This window comes from Micromesistius poutassou (genome assembly GCF_964030765.1).
Source record: "Micromesistius poutassou genome assembly, chromosome: 2".
NCBI classification, from domain to species: Eukaryota; Metazoa; Chordata; class Actinopteri; order Gadiformes; family Gadidae; genus Micromesistius; species Micromesistius poutassou.
Window position 1 is genome coordinate 10,108,492 of NC_140272.1, and position 16,363 is coordinate 10,124,854.

Sequence of the window (16,363 nt, forward strand, 5' to 3'; positions counted from 1 at the left end):
CACACACACACACACACACACACCCATACACAATGCTACACACACACACACACACAGATAGATATTGTTACCTATATAAATACGACCCCAGCATCCCCTCCCCCGTCACTAGGGTCACAGCGAGCGGGTCTGTTCCACGTGGTGAGCCGCCGGGAGGCAGAGCGCACACTGGGAGCAGGAAATGTCAGCTGTCATTAGAGCCATTAGAGCCATTAGAGGTGGGGCGCGGTGGCTGTTTATCTAGACATAAGACAAGCTAATACATCCTGTCCGGTCACCGGCGTTCTTACAGTGCCTTCAAGTGTATAAATACATTTATTAAAATCCCCCTTCAGTCTATGGTTTCTATGTCCTTAGTGTTATTTCCTGTTACTCACCTCATGTCTCATTTCAGAATCCCTCACTATGTTGTTGACTTCCTCCTGTGTGTGCGATGCCCCCGCCCGAGTCGTTCCACCTGTGCTCCTGCCCCCTCCTTTCTTAGTATCTATGTGTCTAGCGTCCCAGCAGTTCTTTCCTTGTGATCTCCTTCCTTCAACACCTTTTGTTATTCTACCTGCCCTGTGTTAAGTCACTGTCTGCTTGTACCAGCGTTTCAGTACCAACTGGCCAGCATGTACTCAGCAGTCTCTGACCCGGGTCGCTCTCCAAGCCCAGGGGAAGAAAACTCATCAACAGGATGAACAACTGAGCTTCCATCATCAGGAGATGAGGGAAACAGCGGTGATACCAGACTGTTCTCCTGCTCCTCCTCCAACTCCTCCTGCACGTGTTCCAACCACTGATCCATTGCCAGTTCCCGCTACTTCGTTCCCACTACTTTTCCCTGCCAGCCTCTCCCCTGTCTCCACACCTTGGAGGCCGGAGCTGTTTTCCAGGCAGCCTTAGTCCCGATGGACAGAACTACGGTGGCGTACATCGTCTCCCGTCTCAACGGAGGAGCGGAGGCCTGGGCCGTGGTGGAACAGAAGCTCTCCCATCTGGGACTCCTCAGAGCTCTTCTCAGAAACACATACAAACATACAAATCTTCCAACCCACTGTTCTGGGACATGAGGCGGCCTGAGCATTGGTGGGTCTACGCCAAGGCAGGAGATGAGTTTCTGACTACACGATTAAATTGCGTAACCTGGCAGCCGACAGCGGCTTGATTCTTTGGGCTCTGTTTGATGCTTTCCTCCATGGACTGTCTGACTTAAGGACCAGTTGGCTCAACTAGCACTAGCCATTAAGATTGACAAACGTCTTCTGGAAAGAAGCTGACTTCTCAGTCAGCTTTTCGGGCCCAGCCACCTCAACAGCGGCCTCAGCTGCTTCGGAGGAACAGATGAGCCAGGCAGGACCAAGCTGCTAGGAACAACAGAGTCACATGCAGGAGGGTCGGTGCATCACTTTGTGTCCAGTAAAAGGCCAGGCCCATAAGGGAGAGGGCGCTGGTGAGCTAAACAACCCTCTCTGTTTGTCCCTCTCACTCTCTCCCTCAAATTACACTCACTTCTCAGCCCCTAAATCCCTGGATTTAGATATTACTGACCCCCCCATGATCACACCGCGTTACCTCCACCCCTGTCTGCTCCTGAGATGCAGGCTGCTGCCATAATTTGTCCTTCATCTTCCCCTGCAGGCCTTGGCCTCTCTGTGGACAAGAAAAAGAGTCCCTTGGCCACTGCATTGACTACTGGGTTCTGGAGGTCATAACCTTCAAGATCAGGTACCCTCTCATCTAATTTGCTCAGGATGCAAAGATCTTCACCAAGTCAGATCTGTGAAACGTTTATCACTTTGTGGGAATAAGGAACGGGAATGAGTGGAGGACTGTACTTAACACTTCTAGTGGGCATTATGAATATCTTGATGCCCTTTAGTCTCACAAATGCTCCAGCTGTCTTTCAGGCCCTGGCAAAAGGTGTCCTCTGAGACATGCTCAACCTTTACATGTTAGTCTATTTGGGTGATAGCCTCATCTTCTCCCCTGACAAAATAACTAACATTCAACATGGCCCAAAGGTCCTGCATGTCCACCAGCTTTTTTTGGGGACAAATGTTTCTTTCCTGGTGTTCATTGTTTCTGAGTGGAGAATCCAAATGGATCCAGCTACAGTAAGCGCTGTCTTGGAGTGGCCCACGCTAGTCAACCGCACACAGGTTAAACTAGTGTGGTTGATTAATAAAGACAGAGATGTTCTTCTAATACACCCCTACATTTATCTGGTTTTATACACCTCTACATGTCTGGGTCGCAGATGAATGAGGTCGCAGATGAATCTGAATGAGATTTTATAATGCATTTTTAAGCAGTGATGGTAAGAGAGGCCTTAAAGTGGCAATATGTAAGATTGAGACTTCTCAGTTTTAGGACCACCTTATTTCATGCTGTAATGTACAACAACAAAAAAATGCACACACAGCCACACAAATGTAAATAACTCAAAAGGACCATAGTGCATAAGGACTGATAAAAAACAATATCAGTGGCAAGCGGTCCATACAATCGTTGAATGCAGAGCATGACCAGGAGTTTTGAAAGACAACCGTATTTTTATTCATGTCAATGTGTAGACTCGTGCCACTGGGTTTTGATCTCTGTATGAAGCTCACTGAAATGCGTCAATTCAAATGGAGGGGGTCTTAATAGCTTGCCTTGCATCAAAAATCACTGTTTTGCAATGTAGGCTAGATAGCCTGAATGGCAAACGGCGCAACCAAAGGTAATATAAACCGCACAGTCAGATTCCACTTTCACTGCACTTTGATTCTCAAGTAGATTCCGAGGTCAAGACTTGGATAGGCCAGGTTACTAATACTCCTCATTATTCTCTGTGCAGAATCACGCCGGCCTCTTGTTTTTGTGTTCCTCCTGCTGAGCCAGCGCTAAATGAGCTGATGTGCAGGGCACGAAGGGAGCGCATGTCACACCCCCCCCCCCCCCCAGCAGGTATGTGGGTCAATCCCCCGGGACTCCTTCAATGGCGCCACGTAGTTCAGGATTAGCACAGGAACTGAAGGATCATCTGCGCTGTGCAGGCAGGACTCAGCCAGCCCAGAGTCATCGGATCGCCACAGCACAGCCGACCGCTACAACACTTCTCAGGGGAGAACAGATCTGGTAGCCCACCCAAAGCTCGGAGTATGACATTGTACATTGCAATGTACGTTGCACATTGCAAAATTGTTGACATTGAACTACACATTTATACAAGGAAAATACTGTGGTAATTTAATGTTATTTTAAAGCTCGACCCCTATCATAATATAAATACCGCATGGGAATTGGGAATGCATACAAACCATGCAGTTAGCCACATCCTTATTGTATCTGATAGACATATTACTCCCTGTTGTGATGGAGCATGATGTAGAGGGGTGTATGAAACAGAGTCAGTGTCCCCAAAGCTGCAATAGAGTCAAACAAGGCAAGTTAACAAAAGTGACAGTTTGTACAAGCATAGCTGATTTGTTCAAGGGTCTGGATTCTGGTCTCTGACTCAAGTGACTCCATCAGTCAGGAGACTGACTTCAACAACTAGCCACAATCCCCACGCCACAGTAACTACCCATAGCAACAAAGTTTTCTTACGTGAAAACACATACTATACCATTTTGTAAGTTAAGGTTTGTGAATAGAAAATCGTATTCGCATCTGTGAATATATATCCACAAATGCGCATTCACAAATGTGTGTCTTACAATAGTAAAAACTTTGATGTGAGATCTGCTTTTGCGGATATGAACTGCTGGGGACACGTTTCTATTGAAAATATCCAATCAGCTAGAGCCATTTAGAGACAAGCAAGAGCAGCAGCAGGTTAATTGTGTTGCGTTCACTCCATACACAACTCCCTATTCCCGGTAACTTTACACAACCCTCCACTACCAGGTCCCTACCCACAACTCCCCGGTCACCATCCACAACGGTTGCTGCTGATGGCTGCCCAAATCTAAGGAATGTAGTCCTCCATCGAGGGGTAATCAACACCCTCAAAACGGTTGTGTGTAAAGCAGTGGGTTACGTCTCGGACACTGCGTCCATTGGTTTTACAGTCGCTGATGTATTAGGACATATTGTCTGCTGATAAACAGCAGAGCAACCACCTTATTGGTTCTCTCTTGCACATCAGTAGAGAGACATCTGTGTTCCAACCAGCTCTTTTCCTCTATTGTGCATCTGAGAAAGGCTCATGCTGAGAGGCAATCATTGAACGCTTTATAAATTATTAACCTCCTGTTTTGATATTTATGTGCTAAATAATGGTTTGGAAGCGAGGAGCAGGAAGATCAATTAGTTTCCTAATATGCACTGGTTGGAGCGTGCAGAAACAAAACAAACAGCTTGCCTCACTACAGCAGCACAGATCAGACCTCCCCGGTCATCTGCTCTCTCTGTCAGGGAGTGCTGACAACAGGAGTGCGTCTTGCACACTGAGGAATTTCGATAATCTGAATGAAACTGAGTGTTCAGGCCCTCTGGGCAGCACCTGGTGTTGTGCCCAAACCCAGCTGGCAACGTGTGAATTCTGCTCATTCTGCTCATCCTCTCAACCTGCTGATGCTTAGGATCAGCCAATTGGGGCTGAAGGTTATCTGAATCCCGAAATAGTTAACTCATAGCTCACTAAGTTTCATCATCTGGACGACTTCAAAATATCTCAGGTTACAGTGTATGCTTAGGATACACAGTAGGTGCATACTATGTGTGTACCTACATAATTACTCAAATCATATTCTCAATAGATTTTTTTTCTCGATTTTTTTCTCAATTGTATTTGTGTGCCAAATGTATGCATCACATAGCCAACCGCACTACTGGAACATATACATGACGGTATGATATGATATGATACTGTTACTGTTAAATTGTAGGTGCAAGGAAGCAATGTTTAGAATCTCTTCAGCATCCTGACTGAAACAAAATATAATGAGCTCAGCCAACAAACCGATTCATTTCACATGATCACATGGTACATCTTTCAGACCCACCCTTCAAAATCAAAAAGTATTATATAGCTAAAAAATATGATCTTCCTACAACATACATATAGGGTTTATGTTTACTATGTGGGCTTTTGGTTAAACACTGATGGATCTTTAGCGAAGGAGCCTCTACCATGATCCTCAGGAGGGCTCTTCAAGGTGGCTCCATGCACCCCTGGCTCTGGGATGGATTTCACTGTCCTGACCAGATGATTGGGAATGCAGCTTGAGTGCTTTGCTCTTGCTACTGAAACTGCTACTCAGCTATACATGACTTGTATGCAGGCACACTGGTTTTGCATCTCTTTCATTTTGTCTCACTCTTTCCCTCTCTTCCTCTCTCCTTCTCTCTCCTTCTCTCTCCCGCTCTCTCTCTCTTCCCCTCTCTCTCTCTCTCTCTCTGTGTTTGAGCTCTGCTGATACAGCCACCTCACTGTAGCCTTCAATGTGTACTGTCAATGTCTGGGCAGTAAAGGTGTCCCCATTCATCTTGACTCAGTGTGTTAGTGGTCTCCCCCCAGCGGTGCAGGAGAAAGAGCAGCCCTAGATCCAAGAACCTAGATGCAAGCCACTGAAATGATGAGTTGAGACAAGCAGGTCCAATCTCTATTAGGGTGGGGGGTCTCAGCCAGCCGTGGCTCTGTCTGGGAGGGGGGGAGGATGCAGTCTTCGTCCCCAGAATCCCCCGGAGCAATGCTGCCGCTCTTTGGCAAATAAGAAAAGCAAGATAGAAAAACGGCATCAGGCGTGACGATGATGCATTGTGAATAGGTGATTAGTCTGAGGTCTGCGTTAGGGTGCAAGGCACAGTTACCATAGCTAGAGAGAGGAAGGCACACTTACTATAGCTAGAGAGAGGAATGCACACTTACCATAGCTAGAGAGAGAGGAAGGTACATTCACTATAGCTAGAGAAAGAGGAAGGTACATTCACTATAGCTAGAGAGAGAGGAAGGTACATTCACTATAGCTAGAGAAAGAGGAAGGTACATTCACTATAGCTAGAGAGAGAGGAAGGTACATTCACTATAGCTAGAGAGAGAGGAAGGTACATTCACTATAGCTAGAGAGAGGAAGGTACATTCAGTATAGCTAGAGAGGAAAGTACACTCACTATAGCTAGAGAGAGTGGAAGGCACACTCATTATAACTAGAGAGAGGAAGGTACACTCACTATAGCTAGAGAGAGGAAGGTACACTCACAATAGCTAGAGAGGAAGGTACACTCACTATAACTAGAGAGAGGAAGGTACACTCACTATAACTAGAGAGAGGAAGGTACACTCATTATAACTAGAGAGAGGAAGGTACACTCACTATAGCTAGAGAGGAAGGTACACTCACTATAACTAGAGAGAGGAAGGTACACTCACTATAGCTAGAGAGGAAGGTACACTCACTATAGCTAGAGAGAGAGGAAGGTACACTCACTATAACTAGAGAGAGAGGAAGGTACACTCACTATAGCTAGAGAGAGAGGAAGGCACTCTCACTATAACTAGAGAGAGAGGAAGGTACACTCACTATAGCTAGAGAGAGAGGAAGGCACTCTCACTATAACTAGAGAGAGAGGAAGGTACACTCACTATAGCTAGAGAGAGAGGAAGGTACACTCACAATAGCTAGAGAGGAAGGTACACTCACTATAACTAGAGAGAGGAAGGTACACTCACTATAGCTAGAGAGAGGAAAGTACACTCACTATAGCTAGAGAGGAAGGTACACTCACTATAGCTAGAGAGAGAGGAAGGTACACTTAGCTGAGAGAGGAAGGTATGCTCACTATAGCTAGAGACTCTAGCTCTCTGGAGGGCAACAACTGCACTAACACCACACTTGTGGTAATAGGAAACCCTACTCTAGGCAGGAGCATGCAAAACGAAGGGGCAGTGAGGATGGGTCAGGGTGAGGGTGTATTGGGACATGGCCATAATGTGTTTAACCGCAGTGGAAGATAAGCTGACTCTGAACGGCATGCTGGCTACGAGACACAAAGACCCGAGCAGGGCAGAGAGGCCGAGAGAGTAGGGTTTAAGCCGTATAAAACACGCAACATCTGGTCTGGGCAGGACAGAAATTTAGACAGAAAGCAGTCAAAACAACTCCACGTCCCTTCCGGGTTTCCTAGAGGATGCTATGCCAGTGCTCGCATGATGTCATCCAAAGGCTTTCCTTTGCTTCCATTGGTCTTGGCCGATGATATTCCCGCTTTGTCATTCCTACACTATCCCCTACATGTATTCACAAGTATTCACATGCCATCGGTGTCAAATAGCTAAAGGATATTCTTACACAGGTCACTCATACTCAAGGGTCACTCAAGGGTCACTGGTATCAATTTTAAGTAGGTGGCCTTTTTTCTGAGGCACACTAGAAGGGGATTACAGGCCCCCAGAAACACCTTTCCCTCACTACCAGCTCACAAACACCCGCCCCCCTGAAACACCCTCCCCTCACTACCAGCTCACGATCAGCCCACTTAATACCACCCCTAAGATACACCCCCTCCTCTCTACCAGCACACTCAACAGCATACCTACACCATGCCTCTTAGTAGTTGTAAAGGATTTCCTCAGACCTACAGTGTGGATGAATAAAGAGCCTCAGAATGGGCCATAACACTCTAGTTTTTAACAGAAGGCGGCCTTCAATCCAAAGTAGACTCAGTGACAATCAAGGTGTCAGTGGCCCGCAGACGTGAGTATGACGCGAGAGGACTGTGGAAGGTAGAGAGAAGAGCAATGAAGTGTTTAGAAAGAAAGGGAGAGAGAAAAATGGAGAGAAAGAAACGGGTCATTGGACCATGCAAGTAGGAGTTAACGGCGCTTAGTGAACGAGGGACATTGATTTACAAGGAAACAGAATTTGAGGATGATGAGACAGAGACAGCCGAAGGAATGGCTGACCTCACCATGTCTGACAGCGTGTTCTGCAACACTAGGTCATGATAAAAGCTCTGGGATGGAAACAGATAAAACTAATGATTTAACACTTCACACAAATGCATATTTTCTTCTCTGTGAGCCAAGGAACTTTAATTGCAGTTTAAATTGTAGTTAGTGTTTGTTCCTACATGGCAGCGGATAATAAATCAATACCATAATCAATTAACCAAGAACCGGTGAATGAAATTCTTATAATCTGGATAAATAATCTGGTTGTTGGGAGGGAGAGTTGTTACTTGCACCAGGTTCTGCTCTGAATCCGATTGTCATTGTCCCATCTAATACATTGGATCCTATCCCTCTACCTGTATACAAAGTTGGGTTTTGGTCGAGTGTGTATGAATATGTGATCATCACATTGCAAGTCAAGAAACGGCTTTGTCGTTTGAGGCTTGGTATTCTCAAATGAAACGGAGGAGAGCTGCCTGTTGTCAGGCACTCTCCTCCTGCGCTGTGGGCGCGGCCGAGCCGAGAGCTGCAGGCCTGGAGGAGGAGGAGGAGGAGGAGGAGGGAGAAGAGGAGGCTGGGAGTGGCTGAGAGCTGCAGGCCTGGAGGAGGAGGAGGAGGCTGGGAGTGGCCGAGAGGTGCAGGCCTGGAGGAGGAGGAGGCTGGGAGCGGCCGGGCGCTGCAGGCCTGGAGGAGGAGGAGGAGGAGGAGGAGGAGGAGGAGGAGGAGGAGAAGGAGGAAGAGGAGGCTGGGAGTGGCCGAGAGCTGCAGGCCTGGAGGAGGAGGAGGAGGCTGCGTCGAGCCATCTGGGAGTCAGGGAGTGGCTGAATGGTGCCAAGCGCGTGGTTACACTCCTTGGGTCCGGGATGTTCAGACATGTTCGTCAGTATCCAGTATATAGATGTATATTTATATCATTGTGTAATCATATAGATGATATATGGAGCCCGGTGTCTAAATGGAAGCTGTTGATGACACACAAATGTTTATTCATGTACTTGGGGTGTAACAATACAAGTATTCGTACCAAAATTCTTCACTACAGGTCTAACGGTTCGATGCACGTTTCATTACGGTACATACCGAAAAAAAATTTAAATTGAGTGTCTTGTCTTGTCGTGATGTTTTGTGTTGAGGACCACAATGGAAATAAGTCCTGGACTTTATTGTGTTTTTATCCAAATTGTTTAATAAAAATAAAATAATAAAAACTGTTGTACCGAAAAACATACCAAACTGTGACTTAAAAACCGAGGTACCTACCAAATCGTGACTTTTGTGTATCGTTACACCCCTAACATACATACAGACACACAACATATGTTCTGTGCTCTTGTCTCTTCATAAAATAGCATTAAAAGGCCATAGTGTTAACGTTTAAGTCTAGTTTGAACATGACAAATTCACAAGATATATTAATGGTGGAAAATTGGTTCTTTGCTTCTGTTTCTAAAAGACAAGCCTTTCTTTTTTGAATTGTAAGTCTCAACCAGAAGAGTGCTGATAATGATAGCCATCAGCTGTATTTCAGCTGTGTAGTCTGAGCCACAAGTAGTGAGGTAATTTTGACCCACTTGGCCGGTTAGTGTTCCTGGCAGACCCAAGCCCACGTGTCCCAGCCAGGGAGCAAAGCCCCTCGGGGGGGGGGGGGTCCTCTGCTGACCTGTGGTAACCTAGAGCACGGTCCATTCTGACTCAGCTAGAATTGAAAAACAGTGATCAAAAAACTTATTTGTAAAGGATGTATGGTTTGAAAGAGTAATACTCAACGCAATTATTTCAAGCACTACATTTTACGCTCCATCGACAGTCTGCACTTTAAATAGCATTCCATGAACACGCTTCACCACCTCTTAAATAGATGTGCATCACTCAAACATCTACATGCACTAATAGGCCAATTCAACGTGCAGATTACAGAGGAATACACACACAACATGCGGAGAGAAACATGCACAGACCCATTGTGACATTATAAATCCTGCACAGTGCTCTCCCTCCCTGTTCTACATTGCATGAAGTATTAATACTGTTCGCTTGCTGAATTATTGATATGCCATATCTTTTTTTTTTTCTTTTTATAGTTATATGAGACTGGATCTAACCCTCCCTCTCATTACAGAGGGGATATAATTCATTACCTAGAGTGAAGCCTTTAGTATCTAGAGTGAAGTCTATAGTAGCTAGAATTAGGCCTGTACTAGATATATTTTAGTTGTACTAGCTAGAGTTATGCCTGTTGCTAGAGTTAAGCTGGACTAGCTTGAGTGAAGACTGTACTAGCTAGAGTTAAGGTAACTAGTTACAGTGAGGGTACTAGCTAGAGTTAAGCCTGTAGTAGCTAGTAAAGCTTGTGGTAGCTAGAGTTTAGATTGTACTATCTAGAGTTAAAGGGATATGCCGAAGATAGTGACAAATTATATGTGTGTAGACAAACTCCAAACTTGTTGTGTTGATACTGGCACTCATTTTGATTAAGTGATTATTAAGGACACATTGGAAATCGCCAATTAACAGAAATCTCTGGAAATATCCCTTATAGCTTGATATGCTAAAATGTATCAAGAGTTAGATCTGTGGTAGCTAGGGATAAGCTTTAGTAGCTTGAGTTTACCTGTTGTAGTTAAAGTTAAGCTCTATTAGCTACTACAGTTAATCTCCGGAAAGAGAAACTGAAAGTTATTAGAATGGAAAGACTTTGCTTTTTCTTGAAAGAGCAAAAGGGGAAGGAAGAGATGTGTGGTTTAAGAACTAACCAACAGTGTTCATGAGACTGAAAGCAAACATCCCGGCGAAGACCATGCTTGTTGTTTCTATTTCCATGCAAACTCCACAGAAACAACAGTGACAACCATTTCACTTTAATCTCCCTGAGATAGAGTGCTATAGAGTGGAGTTCTTATTAGTGGTATTTACACATGGATTTAGGCCGTTAATTCCCTCAAGAATATGTGTAGGAAAATATACAGTCATGGTACAAGCCTTCATCTCAGTTGTTACTGACCCACCACCCTCTCCCCCATCCTCTCCTCTGTCGCCGCACACAGAAACACATACACACTGCATTTCCATCTATCACACCCTCTCAAAGGCACTCTCTTTCTTGCACTCCTCCAACACACCAGCATCGCTTCGCTCTATTTCAGGTTAGGTTTCTGGTGAGAAATGAGAGGCTGGGAATATGATACAGAACTGTTGAATTTTCTCCTAATAAATAAAACATGTCACTCCTGATCCAACAGAAAATGTCACCATCATTAAGACATTCTGTTCTGATGGCAAATTGTCTATTCCATTTGGTTTTGTTAGGGATATCTCAATAGCTGCATGTAGATACGGTCAAAGCTTAATAAACAGGCCTTTTTCCATAGCAAAATTGATATTCTGTAACAAACAACTGCAACAAAGACTGCATTTGTGTCAAAACATTTACAACTGTCCAAAATACAGATGGAATGTTGTTTTGGTTGGATTAGTTAGTTGACAGGTGGAAGATGAGGTACACGTCAAGTGGTCAGATGTGTGGGGTAGAGAAAATTCATCCGTCTGCATATAAACTCATCTGTTATGTATCTCAATCCATCAGCTAATATTCACACAACAGGCTTGACAGTTAACAAATCTACTCCAGGGTTTTACAACACACTGAATGTTCGGTCTCTGAGGAGGATGACAAATGTTCCCCCTGAAGGCGTAACCTGACAGGCCTCGCCATCAATGTGCCCACACTAAACCACGGAGCGAGGGTAGCAGGCCTGCTGCTGTAACAGCAAGGCATGGAGACCAGAGTGGAAAAAGAGCATTTGGGATCTTTTGGTTGAAGAGATTAGAAGAGGGTGAGTGGGAGGATTGGTAAACTGAGTGGGTATCAAGCTGAGGAACATCGATAAATATGGAACAACACACACGCCCCTGCATGGACATGTGCACATGACATGACTACACACACACACACACACACACACACACACACACGCATAGAATATCTTAATGATCCCCTTCCGACTCTATTACAACTCACCTGCTAGCTCACGCGAAATGAACACATAATTGTTCACATATTTGGAAACACCTGGCCGTGAATCCGGTTCAAATCAAGTGGGGTTGAATCGTGACTGACAAAGAGACTGCCGTAAAAGACGAGAACAATGCCTGAAAGTCTTAGTTTACCCACAGAAGCCTGATCAAAGAAACATGCCTCTGTTTTCATAGCGACAACAAAGCCTATCGCGAAAACCATGGAAAGTCTGTCTCCACAGCAGTCATTACTTGGCCTTACTCGCGTGCGTAATCGCTGTGATTGCCTTGAGTGTTGAGAGCACAACAAGCCCCCCCCGCCTACCAGCTGTACCCCAATTAGGAGGAGGGCGGGGAGGGTGGGGAGGGTAGGGAGGGCAGGGGCCCGAGGGAGGGGAGATGACTAAGATGTGTTCCACTGAGCTGTGGATGACACAAGACGATCACAGCATCACCCATTAATTACCAAGACCATTCGTTACATCAGAATTTGGTAAGATCCCCTAATCTTTTCCTTCCAGCCACTAGAGGGGCTGCTCACTGTATGCGGTGACACTCAGGCCCCTTTTACACAGCCTGTTAAAGGTGGGAATGTAGATAGATATTTATTTTATCCTTGTGGAAAATTGTTTCCACATTGTCTGATACACTGATACAGCCAGCTCGTCAGGAGGAATTAGGGTGAGGCGTCTTGCTCAGGGACACCACGACATTCAGCTAGGAGGAGCTGGGGATTGAACCAACAACCTTGCGGTTACCAGCCAACCCGCTCTACCTCCTGAGCTAATGCCTCCCTTTTAGTCATCTCTGAGGTAGAAACGGAAAAGTCGATGGTGTCTAAGGTCTGCGCACCTTTCTGCCTCAGACTGCTCCCTGCTTCTCTTAAATTTTTCCGCCAACGTAACGTTCTGATCGCACAAACATGTCGCTCGCACGAATCCACCGTTGTAGCGTGACACATCAACATCTTGTTTATGATGCACAGCAACTTTGCGTCAATTCATTAGCGGTATAAATGTGCACCGCTAGCAAAAGCCCCTCTACACTCAGTTCACCCCCATTATTGTTTGGAAAGCATTGTTGCTGCTCGACGCGTATGTGACACACCACAATAGAATTGAATTAGATGTCACGCATCAGATTCATGAGAGCTGGCATGCTATGTAAAAGCACACAGGGCATAACGCTGGCTTGGGTTGGTTCTCTGTAAATAAGCGAAGCCAGCAGAATGACGGCTGTACTGTGCAAAATTGTGTGTCACACCATGTGTCAGGCCACCTCATGTGTCACACCTAGACCATACTAGGATACTGAATATTTTGTATGGCAGTCAACAAAGCTACATTTAAAAGTCAGACTCTATTTACATCTGAATGTTGATTAAATGTTCCTGCCATTGTTTTTTTTATTGAAATATAATTTTCAACATCAAGAAATGTATAACTTGAGATTCAAATTAAATCCTAAACATTTCAAATTCAGTTCTGTTGACTCCCAGGCAACTTTTTCAGTTTCTACGGTCAAGGTGTGACGCATAAAGTGGACTACTACTCACATTGAGCAGCCTGCAGAGCCCCTGGAACCAAAGAGCCATGCAGAGACTCCACAAGGAACACCAGGAGAGCCAGAAACACGTCTAACACATATGGGCTTTCATGTAAACACAGTGTACACAACCAAGTCAAGCTAGCAAGATCAGAGCCTGCATTTACTAAAGGTAACCACACAAGCTAAAGCAATGCCAAGCACACACCACATGACTTTTAAATCTAAACAAAATCCGACCTTAAAGAGTCTTTAAATAATTGCTGCACAGTGCAGGCATACTAGCCAAGTGAGGTGAGTTAGAGAACTACCCGGAAGCCCCACATTGAAAGATTTCTACAGAACAAAAAATCAGTTACAGTTGTTGTACAGTTGCCAAGACTAAGGGAGTGTTATAGCAGGAGTCAGTCAGCCAAATACCGCCATCATAGGCTACATGCATCTTTTCCTAATATGCTATATAAATGGAGTCAGTTTTCTCTCTAAAAGTGAACAATCTAATATATATCACAAGTAAAGCAACTGACAAGCTTTAATCTCATCAAAGAACATTGCTATGCATCAATTACTGAATGGCACTGCTGTCCATGGAGCTGAAATACAGCTGCACTCTACTTGTGTCTAAACACTGTTCAAATCAAATCAGACACAACAGAACTCCTTTAAACACATCTATTCATCATTAACCCAGGAAAAAACCTAAGATAATCCTTGGAGTTCAACAGCACACAGATTGCCTGACACAGGATCTCAGCAAAAAATCGAATCAAACACAGGGGAGGAGTGGTGCAGAGATCTGACCTGAGAGCCCTGCATAGAATGGAGACAATCAGGGACTCACCTTCCTTGGTGAGTGTGTGACATGTCCCTGAGGAAATAGATGTGACACATTGCAGACGTAATCTTACCTCGACAAGGTGTGGGGTGGGGTTGAATCCACACTTGTTGCACACCTGGGAATGGCACTGGGTGCAATCGTTGTAATTGGGTTGTTGTGCGGTGTTGCCAACGTTGAGGCTGGTCTTACAGAGAGGGCAACATGCTTTGGGTTTAGAGGGAGAGTCCTGGTGCGCCTGTTGCTGTGGTAGCCGCTGCTGCTGCTGTTGTTGTGGTTGTTGTTGTTGTTGTGGGGGAGCTTGGGGACCTTGTTGAGCATGGGGAGGCCCCGGGGGTTTGCCAGCTCCAGGAGCCGGGCCTTGCGGTCCAACGGGTTTAGGAGCTGTTTTTGGCGGTGGTTGCGGGGGCTGGGCGGTCTCTGTGATGAGCGTGCTGGCCTGGTTGAGCAGGGAGGCGCCGAAGCCAAACAGCTTGCCAAAAGTCTGCTCTGGAGGCGGGGGCTGTCGGGACGGGGAGCTCCCTGCACTGCGGGTCTGGTCCTGCCGAGGGTTGTGGCCCAGGTGTGTTGGGGGGTGACGGGTCAGGTCCGGCTGGGACGGGGCCTTGGCCATACCGGGGAGAGGGACTGCCCCTGGCGGCAGTTTCACCTTCTGCTGCTGCTGCTGCTGCTGCTGCTGCTGTTGGCCGGGCGCAGCCGGACCAGGCTGTCTGTTGGGGCCCGCGGTCTGAGGGGCTTGGGGGGAGGGTTGTGGCTGAGGAGGAGTTGGGGTGTGAGGTTGGGTTGGGGCCGGTGCAGGCTGGGGCGCAGGTTGAGGAGGGGCGTCCGAGGACAGCTGGGGTTTGGCTGGCTGGGAAGGAGAAGGGATCTGTTGCTGACTCTTGGAACGAGGTGTTGTCATGTCCATCCCCAATGCTCTCTGCATCTGACAGTTGAGACACAGCCACTCCTGGACCTGCAGTTGATAGACGTAAACACAAAGATTACCAGGAGCCTCTGTACCATCCATCACATATAACCTATAAACTATTATCATCAACCAATTAAGATGTTATTAAGACGATGATGATGAAACATACTACGATACAGCAAGATGATAAATAGGTGTAGTAAATTTGTGTAGATAAACAATGTTCAAAGTGTACATTAGCCCTGCATTCTTCATGCAGTGGTCACTGCTCTAAGTGTCCTGCCATGCCCACCCTCTCCTCCTGATAAACATGTTTCACTCTCTCTGCAGTCCTCTGTCCCCTAGCTCTACTCCCTCCCTCTCTCCCTCCCTCCCTCTCTCCCCTCCTTCCCTCTCTCCTCTCCTTCCCTCCCTCTCTCCTTTCTCTCCCTCCCTCCCTCCCTCTCTCCCTCCCTCTCTCTCTCCTCACCTTCCCTCCCTCCCTCCCTCCCTCCCTCCCTCCCTCCCTTGTTTCCCTAGTCCCTTGTCATTGGCGGTGTCTTTCCCTTGCGAACACATAAGAAGGTGGGAAGGAGATGAAGGCCCAGTGGTGGTGCTCGGCCATATGTAGTAATTGGACTCCCAGTGCGGTGACAGCTGCCACATTGCCAAGGCTGCCTGAGTCTATAGGCCATTAGATAAGTCCATAAATAGCTACTGTTGTAGATTGCATGGGGGGGGGGGGGTTCTTGAGGATTGAGGGTCATAGATGCAAGGCAAATACGGATGGAAGAGATTGCAGAAGCCCCTTTTTACACGTGGCCTTCTTACGGCTGTGTGGTTGAAATCCCTGAGAGCTGTGGTGGATTCATTAACATACAGGACGGAATGCATTATGTGGCCTTATGCTAAACGCCTGGTATCGAGCGGAGATAACAGCTGAGTGATTCAAGTGGGGGCTGAATCTGCATGATGCCTTTCATTTGAGCTGGGCTGCGTCCCAGTGGCGATCTTAAATTGAAACAAAAGCATGCCGTCAAGCCAGCGTTGAGTAAGTCATGCACAACAACAACAACAACAACAATCCCAGAGGGCAAGAGGTTGGAGAGATGTCCCTCCTATTTGCATATATAGCGAGTGCATTTGATTGATGACTAAATTTCTTATTTGCCATGTTGCATAACATTAGACAATTGTGTAATTTATTCACACACAC

At 46.2% G+C, this 16,363-nt stretch overlaps 1 protein-coding gene across 1 annotated transcript in view; it reads right to left on the reverse strand.

Moving 5' to 3' along the window:
* The window catches only part of bsnb (bassoon (presynaptic cytomatrix protein) b), a gene marked incomplete at both ends in the record, with an annotated part of 58,244 nt that overhangs the window by 20,164 nt on the left and 21,717 nt on the right, over nt 1-16,363 (reverse strand). The window contains one exon of the mRNA XM_084464763.1: nt 14,332-15,213. Coding sequence (XP_084320889.1) covers nt 14,332-15,213 — 882 coding nt within the window. The remainder of the gene's footprint in view (nt 1-14,331; nt 15,214-16,363) is intronic.